Source organism: Sus scrofa, chromosome 3 (assembly GCF_054392235.1).
Source record: "Sus scrofa isolate SSC_HxYL_T2T_F1_AM1 chromosome 3, Sscrofa_HxYL_maternal_Yorkshire_Landrace_v2.0, whole genome shotgun sequence".
NCBI classification, from domain to species: domain Eukaryota; kingdom Metazoa; phylum Chordata; class Mammalia; order Artiodactyla; family Suidae; genus Sus; species Sus scrofa.
In genome coordinates, this window is record NC_139385.1 from 10,866,796 (window position 1) to 10,880,166 (window position 13,371).

The 13,371-nt window shown below is 52.2% G+C and overlaps 1 protein-coding gene and 2 non-coding genes across 5 annotated transcripts; all 3 read left to right on the forward strand.

Moving 5' to 3' along the window:
* The first annotated feature begins 76 nt into the window (after positions 1 to 76).
* Positions 77 to 13,174, forward strand: BUD23 (BUD23 rRNA methyltransferase and ribosome maturation factor). 3 transcript variants are annotated; one of them, XR_014840258.1, is made up of 13 exons: positions 77 to 207; positions 307 to 344; positions 2,235 to 2,330; positions 2,425 to 2,507; positions 2,611 to 2,707; positions 5,880 to 5,976; positions 7,582 to 7,632; positions 8,480 to 8,565; positions 8,774 to 8,819; positions 8,984 to 9,042; positions 10,338 to 10,395; positions 12,552 to 12,641; positions 12,758 to 13,174. XR_014840258.1 is itself a non-coding variant. In XM_003124410.5 (12 exons), the coding sequence occupies exons 1-12, from the start codon at positions 160 to 162 to the stop codon at positions 12,810 to 12,812; spliced, it is 846 nt and encodes a 281-aa protein (XP_003124458.3). In that variant the 5' UTR covers positions 77 to 159; the 3' UTR covers positions 12,813 to 13,174. The 3 variants fall into 3 exon arrangements, 2 of the variants coding, with proteins under 2 accessions (XP_003124458.3, XP_084872961.1); XM_003124410.5 differs by lacking the exon at positions 10,338 to 10,395; XM_085016835.1 differs by lacking the exons at positions 12,552 to 12,641; positions 12,758 to 13,174 and adding an exon at positions 11,618 to 11,953.
* MIR7137 (microRNA mir-7137) lies at positions 8,353 to 8,412 on the forward strand. Its single transcript, NR_128453.1, has one exon. It is a non-coding gene; the product is annotated as a microRNA mir-7137 (primary transcript).
* LOC146404389 (small Cajal body-specific RNA 20) lies at positions 11,996 to 12,125 on the forward strand. The gene has a single exon (XR_014842653.1).
* Positions 13,175 to 13,371: the final 197 nt, after the last annotated feature.

Genomic DNA, 13,371 nt, shown 5'->3' on the forward strand with positions numbered 1-13,371 from the left:
GTGCGTTTTTAGCAGCACGTCAGCCCTGTAGCCATTCGAGTAAAAGAGAAGGCGGGCAGAGGGGCGGAGCATGCGTATTACGAGCCAGGCGCCGGGCCGATGACATAAAAGCCAGGCTCCGGGAACTGGTTGTTGCAGTCCTGCTGCTGAGGCGTGGGTATGGCGTCCCGCGGGCGGAGACCGGAGCACAGCGGGCCTCCGGAGCTGGTGAGGCCTGTGGCCCGCGGGTACCCTCTCCTCCTATCCTAGGGCCTCGGCAACTTGATTCCTCCTCCGACTCCCGTTTTTTCTTTCTCGTTCCTGCAGTTTTACGACAAAAATGAAGCCCGGAAATACGTGCGCAAGTAAGGGGAGCCTGGATGTTTGCGGGGCGTCGGGGGTCGGGAACCGGCAAGTTGCCCTGATGGCGGACAGTTCTTGGAAAGCAATCGGAATTTGGGGGTGCGGGAAGGAAGGGATCTGTTTCATCCCATTTATGACACTGGCAAAGTCCACTTTTAAGTAAACTTTAAGGTTACTAAAATCTAAACTCTCTGCATCTTAGTAATCTTAGCATCAGAATGAGAAGGATCATATCTACTTTTTTCTAAAATGACAGCTTATTTTAAGCACGTGGTAAAATAGGTAGGAGGCAGTGGAAGCGTGTATGGGGTCAGTACTGTTTGAGGGAAGGAAATAATATTCATAGAGTGCTTACATCATCTTAGTATTTCTCAGGACAGCTACTAGTATAGTGTCAATTTCACAGAGGTTAGTTTTTTGTGTAATTGCCAAGTCATTTCACAGGTGAGAGCTAGAGCAGAGACTACCAAACCTATTCTAAACCATACAGTACTCTGGAAAGTTTTGCAGATACTTGTTTTTTTCTCTTTTTTGTTCGAGGCCAAGACAGAGTCAGCAAAAAATCTAGCCAGTCGTCGTTATGTAGCAAATACAAACATTTTTCCAATTGCAGAGTACTGTCTTAGGCATTTTGAAAACTTATGTTTGATTCTTTCCCTGGATCTTGGGGAAGCCAGGTACACTCTAGATCTCTAATGTTCCACGTGGTAACCAGTGGCTAGCTGTCAGTCTCCTCTTGAAACAATTCATCTGATATGCTTAGTGTGAGGAAAATGTAAAACATTTTATTGATCATTTTTTATGTTATGAATGAAATGATGCTTTGAGCATACTAGGTTAAGTAAGATATAAAGTATGTCAGGTTAAGTATTATTACAGTTAATTTTATGTATATGATTTCTTTTTAACTGTAGCCTCTAGAAAGTCTTGTGTGGCTTGCATTATATTTCTTATTGATAGCACTGCTATAGACTTTTTTTTTTTTTTTTTTTTTTAGTCTTTTTAGGGCCGCAACCACGACATATGGAGGGTCCCAGGCTAGGGGTCAAATAGGAACTGTAGCTGCCGTCTCACACCACAGCCACAGCCACATCAGATCCGAACCATGTCTGTGACTTACACCATGGATCACGGCAACGCTTACTTAACCCACTGAGCAAGGCCAGGAATTGAACCTTCGTCTTCATGGATGCTAGTCAGATTCGTTTCCGCTGAGCCATGACAGAAACTCCTGATATAGATTATTTGTCGTGCCTTGTTGACCCTTGTATGTGAGAGTAACTATGGTGGATAAAGTCTACTAGAAGACAGATTGTTAAGTAATACAGTATCAAAGCCTTAAGTAATATAAAGTCAAATACCCACTGATTGGTCAATAGGTAAATGAGTTATTCCCTTCACATTAGCTTTGCTGCTGGTACAGTCTTGATTTGTGTCACAACAAAATAGCATGTATCCCATGGACTTTTGGGGTCACTTTTTAGTTTTTTTCCCCCCTTTTTACAGCAGCACCTGCTACATATGGAAATTCCCAGGCTAGGGGTTGAATTGGAGCTGCAGTTGCTGGCCTACAAAACAGCCATGGCCACATCAACTGTGGATCCGAGCCACATCTGCGACCTAGACCACAGCTCACAGCAACACTGGATCCTTAATCGACTGAGTGAGGCCAGGGATCAAACCTGCATCCTCATAGACACTGTCGGGTTCTTAACTGACTGAGCCACAACAGGAGCTCCCTGGGGTCACTTTGAAATGGTTGTGGTTGAATTTGTTGACTGGGAAAGGATACCTCAGAGTGTTCTTGCTTTTTCTCTTTCTTTGGCTTTTCTTGGTCTGGGTAAGGGTTGAGCCCAGAACTCTACCATTTGCTTGTGTTTCTGCCTTTCTAGTTCACGGATGATTGATGTCCAAACCAAGATGGCTGGGCGAGCCTTGGAGCTCCTTCATCTCCCTGAGGATCAGCCCTGTTACCTGCTGGATATTGGGTGAGATCCTGGGTCCCGTTCAGATAGTCCAGGTGGTGGGGTGTCTTTGCTGCTCACGCTGTTGAGTCACGGTTTGCTTGTGTGTGTCTTCTAGCTGCGGTTCTGGACTGAGTGGAGATTACCTTTCGGATGAGGGGCACTACTGGGTGGGCATTGACATCAGCCCTGCCATGCTGGGTAAGTGTGTCCTGTCGAGCATGGGCTGGGCACCCTACCCTCCACAGGTGTGCAGCACTGATCCATGTCGTCTCATTCCCTCACCTGCTTTTCTCCAATGCAGACGCGGCCTTGGACCGAGACACTTCAGGAGACCTGCTTCTTGGGGACATGGGTCAGGGCATCCCCTTCAAACCAGGCTCCTTTGATGGTTGTATCAGGTAAGAGACTTCACGTGCTGCTTTTAGTCCTGCAGGCCAGTGCTTCCCAAACCTGGCTGTGCAGCAGAGTCACACAGAAGGCTTTATATCCCCCAGGTTTTTTGATTTATAAGGTCAGAACAAGGCTCCATAACAGGTGTTTTCTTATTTCAAAATTATTCCTGGAGTTCCGATCATGGCTTAGCAGTCAACAAACCTGACTAGTATCCATGAAGCCGCAGGTTCAATCCCTGGTCTTGCTCAGTGGGTTAAGGATCTGGTATTACCGTGAGCTGTGGTGTAGGTCGCAGACTTGGGTCGGATCCTGCATTGCTGTGGCTGTTGTGTATACCGGCAGCTACAGCTCCAATTCATCCCCAGCCTGGGAACCTCCATATGCCATGGGTGCAGCCCTAAAAAAAACAAACAAACAAAGAACACTACTCCTATAAAGTCAGACCAGTCTAAAGGTCCTAGGCTCTGGAAAATGGGAGAAAAGATGAGAAATGACAGAGGAGTGAGAAAAGTTTGCTTCCAAGTTCTTTTCCCTCTTTCATCACCTGACTCTGTATGAAATTTTGAAGGCACTGGGGAGTGGGGTAAACACTCCTGGTCCTAAGATAAAGCCTACCAAAAATTTGGCTCCTTCTAGGGGAAAAAAAAAAAAAAAAAATCCCAGAATGTTTGAATACATGAAATGGTTTGTGCAGGAAAAAAAAAAAAAAAAAACAAGAAAAACTACTCCTGGGATTACCTTGCACTGCCAGGTTCAAGCACCATAGTACAGATTTCTCTGTTTTGTGGGGGAGGAGGGTGGTCCTCTGCGCCTCTGGGAGCCGTGTTGTGGGTCCCAGCAGCCCTCCTGTTCACTTCTTCTGCAAAGAACTTTGAGTGGAGAGTGGCCCCAACCACTTCAATCTTTTTAGTAGCCTTAGGAGTCCTTTCTGTGGTCTCAGGGTCAGGTTTTGAATGTATACATAGGACTTTGATGACAGATACTAAAACATTGAAATTACCTTTAGAGGAGTTCCCCTTGTGGCTCAGCGAGTTGAGAACCCGTCTAGTATCCATGAGGTTGCGGGTTCAATCCGTGGCCTCACTCTGGGTTAAGGATCCGCTGTTGCCATGAGCCATGGTGTAGGTTGCAGGCGCAGCTCAGATCCAGCATTGCTGTGGCTGTGGCATAGGCGGGGCAGCTGCAGCTCCGATTCATCCCTAAGCATGGGAACCTCTGTATGCTGCAGGTAAAGCGAAAAATTTAAAAAAAAAAAGTTCAGAAACATGAAGTTGTTCTCTGTTCTGTGGTAAGTTTTGTTTAGTATTTGGTTTAGTGTTGACGGGGTGGTGGTCGGGACTAGGGGAGGAAGTCAATAGTTTCCTCGCTACCTGGGGGAAGACCTTCTGGAGTCGTAGATGAGCTGTAGGGATACACAGTAGGGATCTGGGTGAGGAGTACAAATTTGGATTTGAACATTTTCTTTTAGGGTAAGGGATTAGCTTACCCCTGGGAACAAGATTGAAGTGGGGGGGGGGGAACATTGCAAAGATAGTAATTGCTTTTCAGTAACGAGCAGGTGAGATGTTCTAAGCCACAGAGAACCCAAGGCCAGCAATATGGTCTTGTGTGTTTTAGTAATAGTCACTTGTAGTTTGTTTGTAAGAGGGGAGGTGGTTATAGCAAGCTTTTTTTCCCAACATTTGTGATATGCAAGAAATTGTTCTAAGTGCTGTGGAGTTTGTGGAAATAAAACAGTCTCGGTTTTTAAGCCTCTCTGTGGCTTATTAGGTGCTATAAGACCTGGAACAGGTATTGTTTTTTTTGTTTGTTTGTTTGTTTGTTTTTTTCCCTCTTTTTGCTCTCAGAAAGAGGGCCATTATGGAAGGCCCCATGCAGGCTTTGTGTTGCCACAATACACTGAACCCTGATGTTCGGGAACATAAGAGATATATGTGTATGCATATATATACATATACATACATATATATATATGTTTGTTTGTTTGTTCTCTTTTTAGGGCCGTACCTGAGGCATATGGAGGTTCCCAGGCTAGGGGTCCAATTGGCGCTGTAGCCCCCGGCCTACACCACAGCCACAGCAACACAGGATCTGAGCTGCGTCTGCGACCTACACCACAGCTCACTTAACGCCGGGTCCTGAACCCACTGAGCAAGGCCAGGGATCGAACCCTCGTCCTCATGGATACTAGTCAGACTCATTTCCGCTGCGCCACGACGGGAACCCCTGGAGCAGGTTATTAAGCATGAAGCATGGAGGTGGGCACTAGGGTGTCATGAGACCCACCAGACTTCGGAAGAGAAGAGCACAGGAAGGCCTCGAGTGGCAGGGGCCCGGGCTGGGCCTTGAAGGCCGGGAGGCATTTGGATGGTCAAGGAGAGGGTTTCTGAGCAAAGGCACAGAAGTGGGTGCAGAAAGGGATCTGCTAGAGGTGGGATGACTGAGAGATTCCATGGAAGATGAGATTCTGTGGGGTTGGTTCCTAGAAGGCTTTTGACCCCATCCAGAGAAGTTTGGGCTTTATTCAGTCGTTGATGGGGAGCCAGGCAGAGACTAGATGAGGCCTTTGTGGTCAGAAGGTTGTTTAAGAGGAGACGGAGAGAAAAGTGAGGTCGTCGAAGCAGTGGCGGTGGTGCCAAGTGCTGACCGGGGGGCGGGGGGGGGCGCCCACTCAGAGCCGGGAGGGGCTGTCGGGCACAGTAGCGGGCTCTGGGGTCTGAGGCTGTGTGTGCGCAGCACTGAGGAGGGAAAGCCGGGAAGGAGGACGCCCCAGCAGCCTGAGGTTTTAAACCTCCTTGTTACGGCGACACTTAGCAGGTGCAGCTGAAAGGACTTAGGAGGAGAGCGAATGGCTTCCCTTGCGTGGAGGGAGGGGGCAAGGAACGAAGGGGCAGCAGTGGAGCACCCTGACGGGCTGAGGAATGTGAAACTCGAGGTGCAGGTAGAAACAAGGCTGAGGAAATAAATGTTTCCTCGGACTGGCTGCCAGAAGTTCGTGCTCAGCTTCTGTTGACCCTGTGTGAACCGGGTTTTAGAAAAGCGACCTGCACCTGCCAGCAGAGAGTTGTGGGTGGGAGGGTTTGGCCTGCAGACGGAGGACGTGCGGGGTGAGTGGTGAAGACACTGAGGTGCTATGCCTGTCGGTCCCTTTCCTGACCGGGTCCCTTCTTCTCACAGCATTTCTGCCGTGCAGTGGCTCTGCAATGCCAACAAGAAGTCCGACATTCCTGCCAAGCGCCTGTACTGCTTCTTTTCTTCTCTCTATGCTGTTCTGGTGAGTATGGGCTGTCCCGCGAGTCGGAGCTGAAGCCTGGCCCTGCCTGGCCCTGCCCGGCCCCACCTGGCCCATAGGTAGCCTGATGAAGGGGAGGCGTCCTGTGGCAAGGCCATTCAGACGGCACCACCTGGAATGGCAGGATTGTACTACGGTTACTTTTGCCCAAGTCTTCAGTCTCAACAGAAAGCTTGGGGCTGACACGCTCATGAAAGGCAAAGACAGATGTCCAAAGCCGACCAATCACGATTCCTGTGCTGGCTCTGCTGAATTTTTATCAGAAGCTGGCTTGGGGGCATGGACTTCACAGAGAGAGGACAGGGACGTCATATCCAGGCAACACAAGGGACACCTTCTAGAATGCTCACATCCTCCAGTTCCCACCTTGCCCTCCCCGCACTGTGGAGGCTCCCGTGCTGGGCAGGGTGGGTATTTACCACAGAGAGAGCCTTTAATTAGCTTTATCTTGGGAGTTCCCATCGTGGCTCAGAGGAAACAATCCGCCTAGGAACCATGAGGTTGCGGGTTTGATCCCTGGCCTTGCCCAGTGGGTTAAGGATCCTGCGTGGCTGTGAGCTGTGGTGTAGGCTGGCGGCTACAGCCTCAGTTGGACCCCTAGCCTTGGAATCTCCATGTGCTGCAGGTGCGGCACTCACAAGCAAAAAAAAAAAAAAAATAGCTTTATCTTGTCTTTAGCAGTAATGGTGTTGATTTTTGTCATTTACTAGAATTAGATGATAGTTTGAGGTTCTAAGTCTTAAACCTGAGTTCTTTGACTTTTCTTTTTAAGGAGCCCAGTGTTTCTTGGTCTCCGTAGTCTCCTCACCTCGCCCCTGGCTTGCTTAGGGCTGGTGGTCTTGTGCATTTGTGTGGTTTCTCTTCTGCCCAGACCCTGGGGTTAATCCCAAAGTTCCAAGGTCCTTCGTGATTGGTTTTCTCTCTGCTGAGGTGCTCTTCCCTCAGACACACAAACAGCCAGCTTCCTGCTATATTCCTTCGGGTCTCTGCTCAAGCCTCCCTCAGAGAGGGGCCTTTCTTGAACCCAAAGTAAACTCAGTTTTTGTCATGCACCATCTCTTGTCCTAGGTTATTTTTTTGTGTGTGGCCCTTAATCAACTTTCAGTTAGCTGCCTCCGCCTCTAAAATGTGAGTGAGCTCTAGAAGTTCAGGGGTCATTTCTTTTGTTCATACCTGTGTCCCCAGCCCTGAGAGCAGTGTACCTTACATGTAATGGAACACAATAAATACTCTGTCAGGGGTTCTGGTCGTGGCTCAGCAGAAACAAATCTGACTAGCATCCATGAGGATGAATGTTCAGCTCCTGGCCTCCCTCAGTGGGTTAGGGATCCGGTGTTGCCATGAGCTGTGGTGTAGGTGGCAGACACAGCTCAGATGAGGGCTGTGGCTGTGGTGTAGGCCTCAGCTGCAGCTCCGATTCGACCCCAGCCTAGGAACCATATGCTTCTGGTGCGGCCCTGAAGAGACTTAAAAAAAAAAAAAAAAAAAAAAGAAAGAAAGAAAAATCGAACAGTTATTCTGTGAATAAGGAAAGGAGTGTCTGACCCCTTGGGGGTACTTGTACCATTGCACATATTTCTGTTGCAGGTCCGTGGAGCCCGAGCTGTCCTGCAGCTGTACCCCGAGAACTCAGAGCAGGTGAGCCCCTGGGCTGGTAGGGGGGCAGGGAGTGGTGGAGGAGGGGAGCTGTCCTGCTCCTCCCTTGCCTGCCCTCCTGCTGCTGGGAAGTGACAGAGCAAGCTTAGGCTGATGGGTGGAAAGGAGGGAGGGAGCGCCCCTCTTAAGCAAGAGGGGTACCCCTCGGGGTGGGGTAGGATTTTGTCTTCTGTCAGAGAGCAGGTAAACTCTCTGAGGTCGCTGATTGTCATAACCAGAGGAAGGAGTGGGGGTAGGGAGCGGACCTCAGTTGTGTGTTCTGGGGACTGAGGTGCAGGAGCAGTGGGGGAGGGTGGCAGCGATGCCGCTAGACAAGTGGCAGCTGTCCCTGGCTAATAACGTGCGTGAGCCTGCCTCTCAGTCGGTGGCCGTTTGTTTCCTGAGATCCCAGTGGGGAGAGTGGGTCCCTGGGCTAGAAAGTGAATGTTAGTGGAATTGGTTGTTTTGGGGTCCCCTGAGGGACGTGTCTGCTGTGGCCAGTCTAGCCTCTACCTTCTCTGCGTGGCTTTCAGGGACCCAGGATTGGGAACAGTTTGATAAAGAAGACCTTCCATTTTCCCAGGCATAGTCCATCCTGGGACTAGACTGGCTGCTTTTTTTTTTTTTTTCTTTTTGCTGTTCCCGTGGCATGCACAAGTTCCTGGGCCAGGGATTGAACCTGAGCCACGGCAGTGACAATGCGGATCCTTAACTGCTAGGCCACGGGGGAACTCCCAGACCAGCTTCCACTCCCTTCAAGAAGCTGGTCTGGGAGTTCCCGGGTGGCCTAGTAGTGACGCTGCCGCTCCCCCTGCTGCCCTGTCTAACGCCCCCGCCGTTTTCTCCCCAGTTGGAGCTGATCACCACCCAGGCCACCAAGGCCGGCTTCACCGGTGGTGTGGTGGTGGACTACCCCAACAGTGCCAAAGCCAAGAAGTGAGTTCCTGGGGTCAGGCCGGGGTGCCGCCAGTGCTGCAGCAGAAGGGGGGCACTGATGAGTGGACCAGAGCAGTGCTGGGTTGGGTCACAGGGCCCCAGGCCCCGAGGCCTCACTGTGCCTGCACATGTTTATGGGGGGTCAGCGGACCTGCTTTGCCCTGCGGGGCTTTCTGAGTCTAGCCCTCACTCTGCATTCTCGTTTTAGGTTCTACCTCTGTTTGTTTTCTGGACCTTCGGCCTTCCTACCAAAGGTGAGGGACTCTGAGTTCATGGCCCATGTCTTTGGGGTTCTCTTCTTGAGGGGTGGGCTGTCTACCTGTTGGAAGGGCTCTGGCCTGGGTGCCAGGCCTTCTGGGGTGGGGCAGGTGGGTTGCAAGACCTCCAAGGCAATCTAAGAGCACTTCGGGTCCTGCAGGGCCTGTCCGAGGACAACGAGGAAGAGGAGCCCAGGGAGTCCACGTTCACGGCTGAAAGGTAACGGGTTCATGAGATGCAGCGGTGGGACTCCTCCACTCTTCTCTGGCTTTCACCAGGTCTCTCGGGGCCCAAGGTGGCCGGGGAGCCCTTTGGGACTGTGCCTGCCTCTCCCCCCTTTCTGTCGGCCTCCCCTTGTCACAGAGCTCCTCATGCTGGCCTCCCCTGCCGTCCTCTCTGCCTCTTCTCTGGCTTCTGTCTCATCGCAAATTGCTCCCGTCAAAGCCACCGCCAGCCTGTCTGGCCACATCCAGGGACACTTCGTGGTCTTTTTTTTTCCTTCTCCGTCTTGATCGTAACTCTGCTGATGGCTCCCCCGACTTCCCCACTTGGCCTCCATCACTGTCCCCATTCCTGTGAAACTCGTCTTCTCTTTGGCCACCAGCCCAGCCTGGACGGACCCATTTTCGCTGTGCTGCCTGAGACCTCAGTTGGAGGGGCCCGGCTCCAGATCTGTCCTCGGTCTCAGTCACAGCTCTGGGTTCCTCCTAAGTAGCCACACCTGACGCCCCACGGCCGCAACACCAAGCTTTTCACCCCAGACTTCCTCCCTCTGTGCTTTCCGTTCTCAGCCCTTCCCGGCTTCCCTGCAGCTCCCCGGTCGGTCCGGCCCTCTCCGCTCTCCCCGCCGGCCTCCGTCAGCGCAGCCCAGAGCTGCCTCGCTGGTCTCCCTCCTTCTGACTCGGGTTCTGACTTGCTGTGCAGCAAGACTGAGCCTTCCTTTCTCTGATGCTTGAATGTCAACCACATCCTGCCCTTTCTCAGTTGAGTTCCCTTTCCCTTTATTTTCCCTAACACCTTTCACTGCGCTAAATATTCGTTTACTTGGTGTTATTTCTGTCCCCAACCAGAATGCAACCTTGATGGGGCCTTGTCATTTATATCCCTGATACTAGGAGAGTGTCTAGTTAGCAAAAGATGTTCCATGTTTGTTGAAGGAATTATTGGATTATAAGGTAGCAAAGGAAGTCCGTTCTTAGTTCTGGTTGATGGCAGTGAGAGGTCTTCAGACTCTGAAGACATTTCAGAGGGAAGATGGGCAGCGAATGGCTGAGGCTGGAAGGCCCAGGTGTGCTGAAAACTGTGCATGTGGTCCTCGTGTCCGCCTCGGGTTGGTGCCCTCTGAGCCGTTGGCCCTCCGCGCCCCCCCAGCCTCCTCAGCCCCTTCTCCGTGGGGATTGGGGTCTCCTAGGCAACTGCACCACGGTGCCCGTCGCTTGCTCCCAGCCAGCGGTCCCATCCCCGCTTCGCAGGGAAGTGCAAGTTGTGTAACTCCCTCCCTCCGTCCGGCTTAGGCGCCCTCTTGTCCTCACACCGGTGTCTACAGACGACACGTCCTAACTGTAAACTTAGGTAAGTAGTGGGACCTGAGCACCCATCTCCTATCTATTTAAAAATGGGTGGGCTGTGCCACCGCTGGGGCCTTGTGTGGAGCAGTCAGGGGCTTGTTTGTACAGAACCCTGCCCAGTGCTTGGCATGGGCCTCGTCCCCCTGCAGGCTCTTCCTCTTCAAGTCCTCAGATATGGTGGCTGGGGAGGAAGCCCTTGTCTATTGTAAAACCAGTCGGGCTTCTCCTGGTGCTGTCACTGCCGTCTGGTCACATTTGTCCACTTGCTATAAATAGGTAAATTAAGAAAAAAATTTTAAACCTTTATCTGATTTAGCCGTATTCCCCCCCCCCATTTTTTTGGGCATCAGCTTTGCTTGAGCTATGACTTCTTAAGCTGTGCTGCCCTCCCCCTGGTAAACTGCCCCCTCCAAAGACTGCGTTCCCCTCCCACCCCCGGCATTTGCAGGGCAGAGACCACTTCCCTCTGGGTACCTGCGGTCCGGCCCCTCCCTGTGCTCACTGCTGCCTTGGTCTCCCCTGATGACTCTGCCATGGTCCCTTCCACGCCTCTGTCTTGCCCCCGTTCACTCCGCTGCCCACAGCCTGTCCTTCCTTAGAGACCCCCGGGGGTTAGGCCTGCACTTCCAGCTGCCTCCTGCCCCCTAATTGTAGGCCCTCTTACCTTTCTTTCCAGAACTACTGCCTCTAAGACCCTGAAGTCTAGGCCGTGTCGTGTCCTTCCTCTGTTGTAAAGGGTCCCTGATTCTTGGAGGGAGGAGAGGCTCCTGGCTGGTGTTCACAGCCCAGCCCAGGGGCTTCCGAGAGTGTTTGAATCTGACATTAGGTTAGAACAGAGAAGTAGCAGCAGAAAGGGCATGTCGTGCCGTCCAGCCTCCCCTGGTCCTCAGGCAGGGAGGGAGCTGGAGGATCCCTCAGCCCTCCGGGGACCCTCAGTCTCACTTGGACGCGCTCCCTTTGTCTTTTATTTCCTTTTTTTTCTTAACTGTTTTGTTACAGTCAATTCACATTCTGGCACTTGCTGCTGTACAGCAAAGTGACCCAGGCCTACATCTGTCCACATCCTCTTCCGTCACGTCCCATCACAGGTGTCTGGACGGAGTTCCCTGTGCTGCCAGCAGGACCTCACCCTCTGTCCTTTCTACAGACCCTCCCCCTCCTCACACCCATGAGTCCAGGCAACAGGACTCTTCTGCTCCGTAACCTTCCCCTTCACTCCTTCCCAGGGCCTCATCTTCACACATTGCCTCGAGTCTGGAAGGCCGCCCTACCTTCCGCATGCCGGAATAACCAGCTTATCTCTGTGGCCGTCTTGTTCTTCCCAGACCCGGCGCTCTGCCCTTCCCCACCACTTGCGGAGCAGCTCCTGGCCTCTCCCTGCACTTGTTTTGTCCAGTGCAGGTGGTCTCTGCCATGGCCCAGCCATGGACTTTTCGAGGGCAGGTTCATACCCGCTGTAGAGCAGCCACGGGCCGTGCGTGCAGGTGCTCAGGACACGGCTGCTCAAATGGCAGGCAGCCTCCATGGTGCGAGTTACGCTGCAAACTGGTTCCACCTGCCAGGTGGGGATACAGTTTGAGGGCCCTGGTGCCCCCTGTTCTCAGGGCCTCTCCCATGGAGCTGTGGAGGGTGTGTTTTCTCCTCAGCCAGGACTGAAGGCCAAGATCAGCCCTTGAGGTCCATTGTCGGGGCTGCCACGAGCTGGGCAGCCTTGTTTACCTACCTCAGACATTTGTAGTTGCTGGGAACCCCAGTGGGGTCCTATCAGGCACAGTCAGATGGAGGCCTTTAGTGGCAACAGTGGGCACAGGGCCTCTGGCTTTCCAGGGATGCTGCCAGGCTCATCCTGGCCCAGATTGCCCAAAAGGTAGCTTGGCCCCCTGCCTGCAGCACAGGCAAGTGTGTGCACGCCTAAGGTGGTGGCTACTGTAGTGATGGCTGTGAGGCTAGCCCTCCACCTCCTATTAAACAGCTGCTCTGGCTCCAGCAGGTGTCACCAGGAAGAGGGTGTCCAGAATGGGGAAGTCTGCTGTGGAAGGGCATCGGAGGCCACTGGATTGGGAGGGAAGCTCCCCCGTCTCCCTGCCCAGATTAGCTGAGGTGCCAGCCAGGCTGCTTGGTCCACTGGCTCATAGCTGTGCACCCCCCCCCCCCCCACAGGGTCCCTTTTAGGATGGCGAGGCGAGGAGTGGTGAGGAAGAGCCGAGAATGGGTGCTGGAGAAGAAGGAGCGCCGGCGGCGGCAGGGCAAGTGAGTGCGGGCCGGAGGTGGGGGGGCACCAGGGCTCACCTGCCTCCGGGGTCCTGGGGCTCTTTGTTCTTTTTTCTGAAACTGTTGTGTTCTTCCTGCCCCTGCTATTTGCCCAGGGAGGTCCGACCTGACACTCAATACACTGGCCGCAGGCGCAAGCCCCGCTTCTGAGCAGGTGGCTGCTCCAGTGGGACAGCTTGGGGACCACACTGCTGTGAGCTGTGCCATCCAGCCCAGACACTCACCTCTGGAGCGTTACTATACTGAAGTGCCTACTTTATCAGCTGACAAAAATAGTGTTTCAGAAAAGTTCTAGGAGCTCGTGCTGTGGCCCAGTGGGGTACGAATCCAACTACATTGGCTTGGGTCAGTGTGGAGGCATGGGTTCCATCCCTGGCCCAGGAACTTCCATATGCCATGAGGCCATTTAAAAAAAAAAGTTCTGAAGTTCTAAAAGTGTATTTTCTCTGCTAAAAAAAAATTCTGAGAGCATCTTATTTTGTTCTAAAAGCAATAAACCGCTTTCTGTGGAACTCTGGCTCTGGCCTTTTCTAGCTCTGTGAGCCTAAACAAATTTCTGAAGTTTCTCTGGTGGTGGAGGCTTAATTCCCAGGTGTGAATTCAGTTTAAAGAACTTATGTGTGTGAAGGCATTCTTTTAACACAAGGATCAAGGTAGAGTCCTTGAATCTAGGCTGCTTGTGTTGCATGTGCCTTAGACCTGACTCTGT

Coding starts and splice junctions, on each gene's coding strand:
- BUD23 (XM_003124410.5), top strand. CDS start 160: ATGGCGTCCCGCGGGCGGAGACCGGAGCACAGCGGGCCTCCGGAGCTG. Junction 2,331..2,424: donor TGTTACCTGCTGGATATTGG/GTGAGATCCTGG, acceptor TGTGTCTTCTAG/CTGCGGTTCTGGACTGAGTG. Junction 9,043..12,551: donor TCCACGTTCACGGCTGAAAG/GTAACGGGTTCA, acceptor CCCCCCCCACAG/GGTCCCTTTTAGGATGGCGA.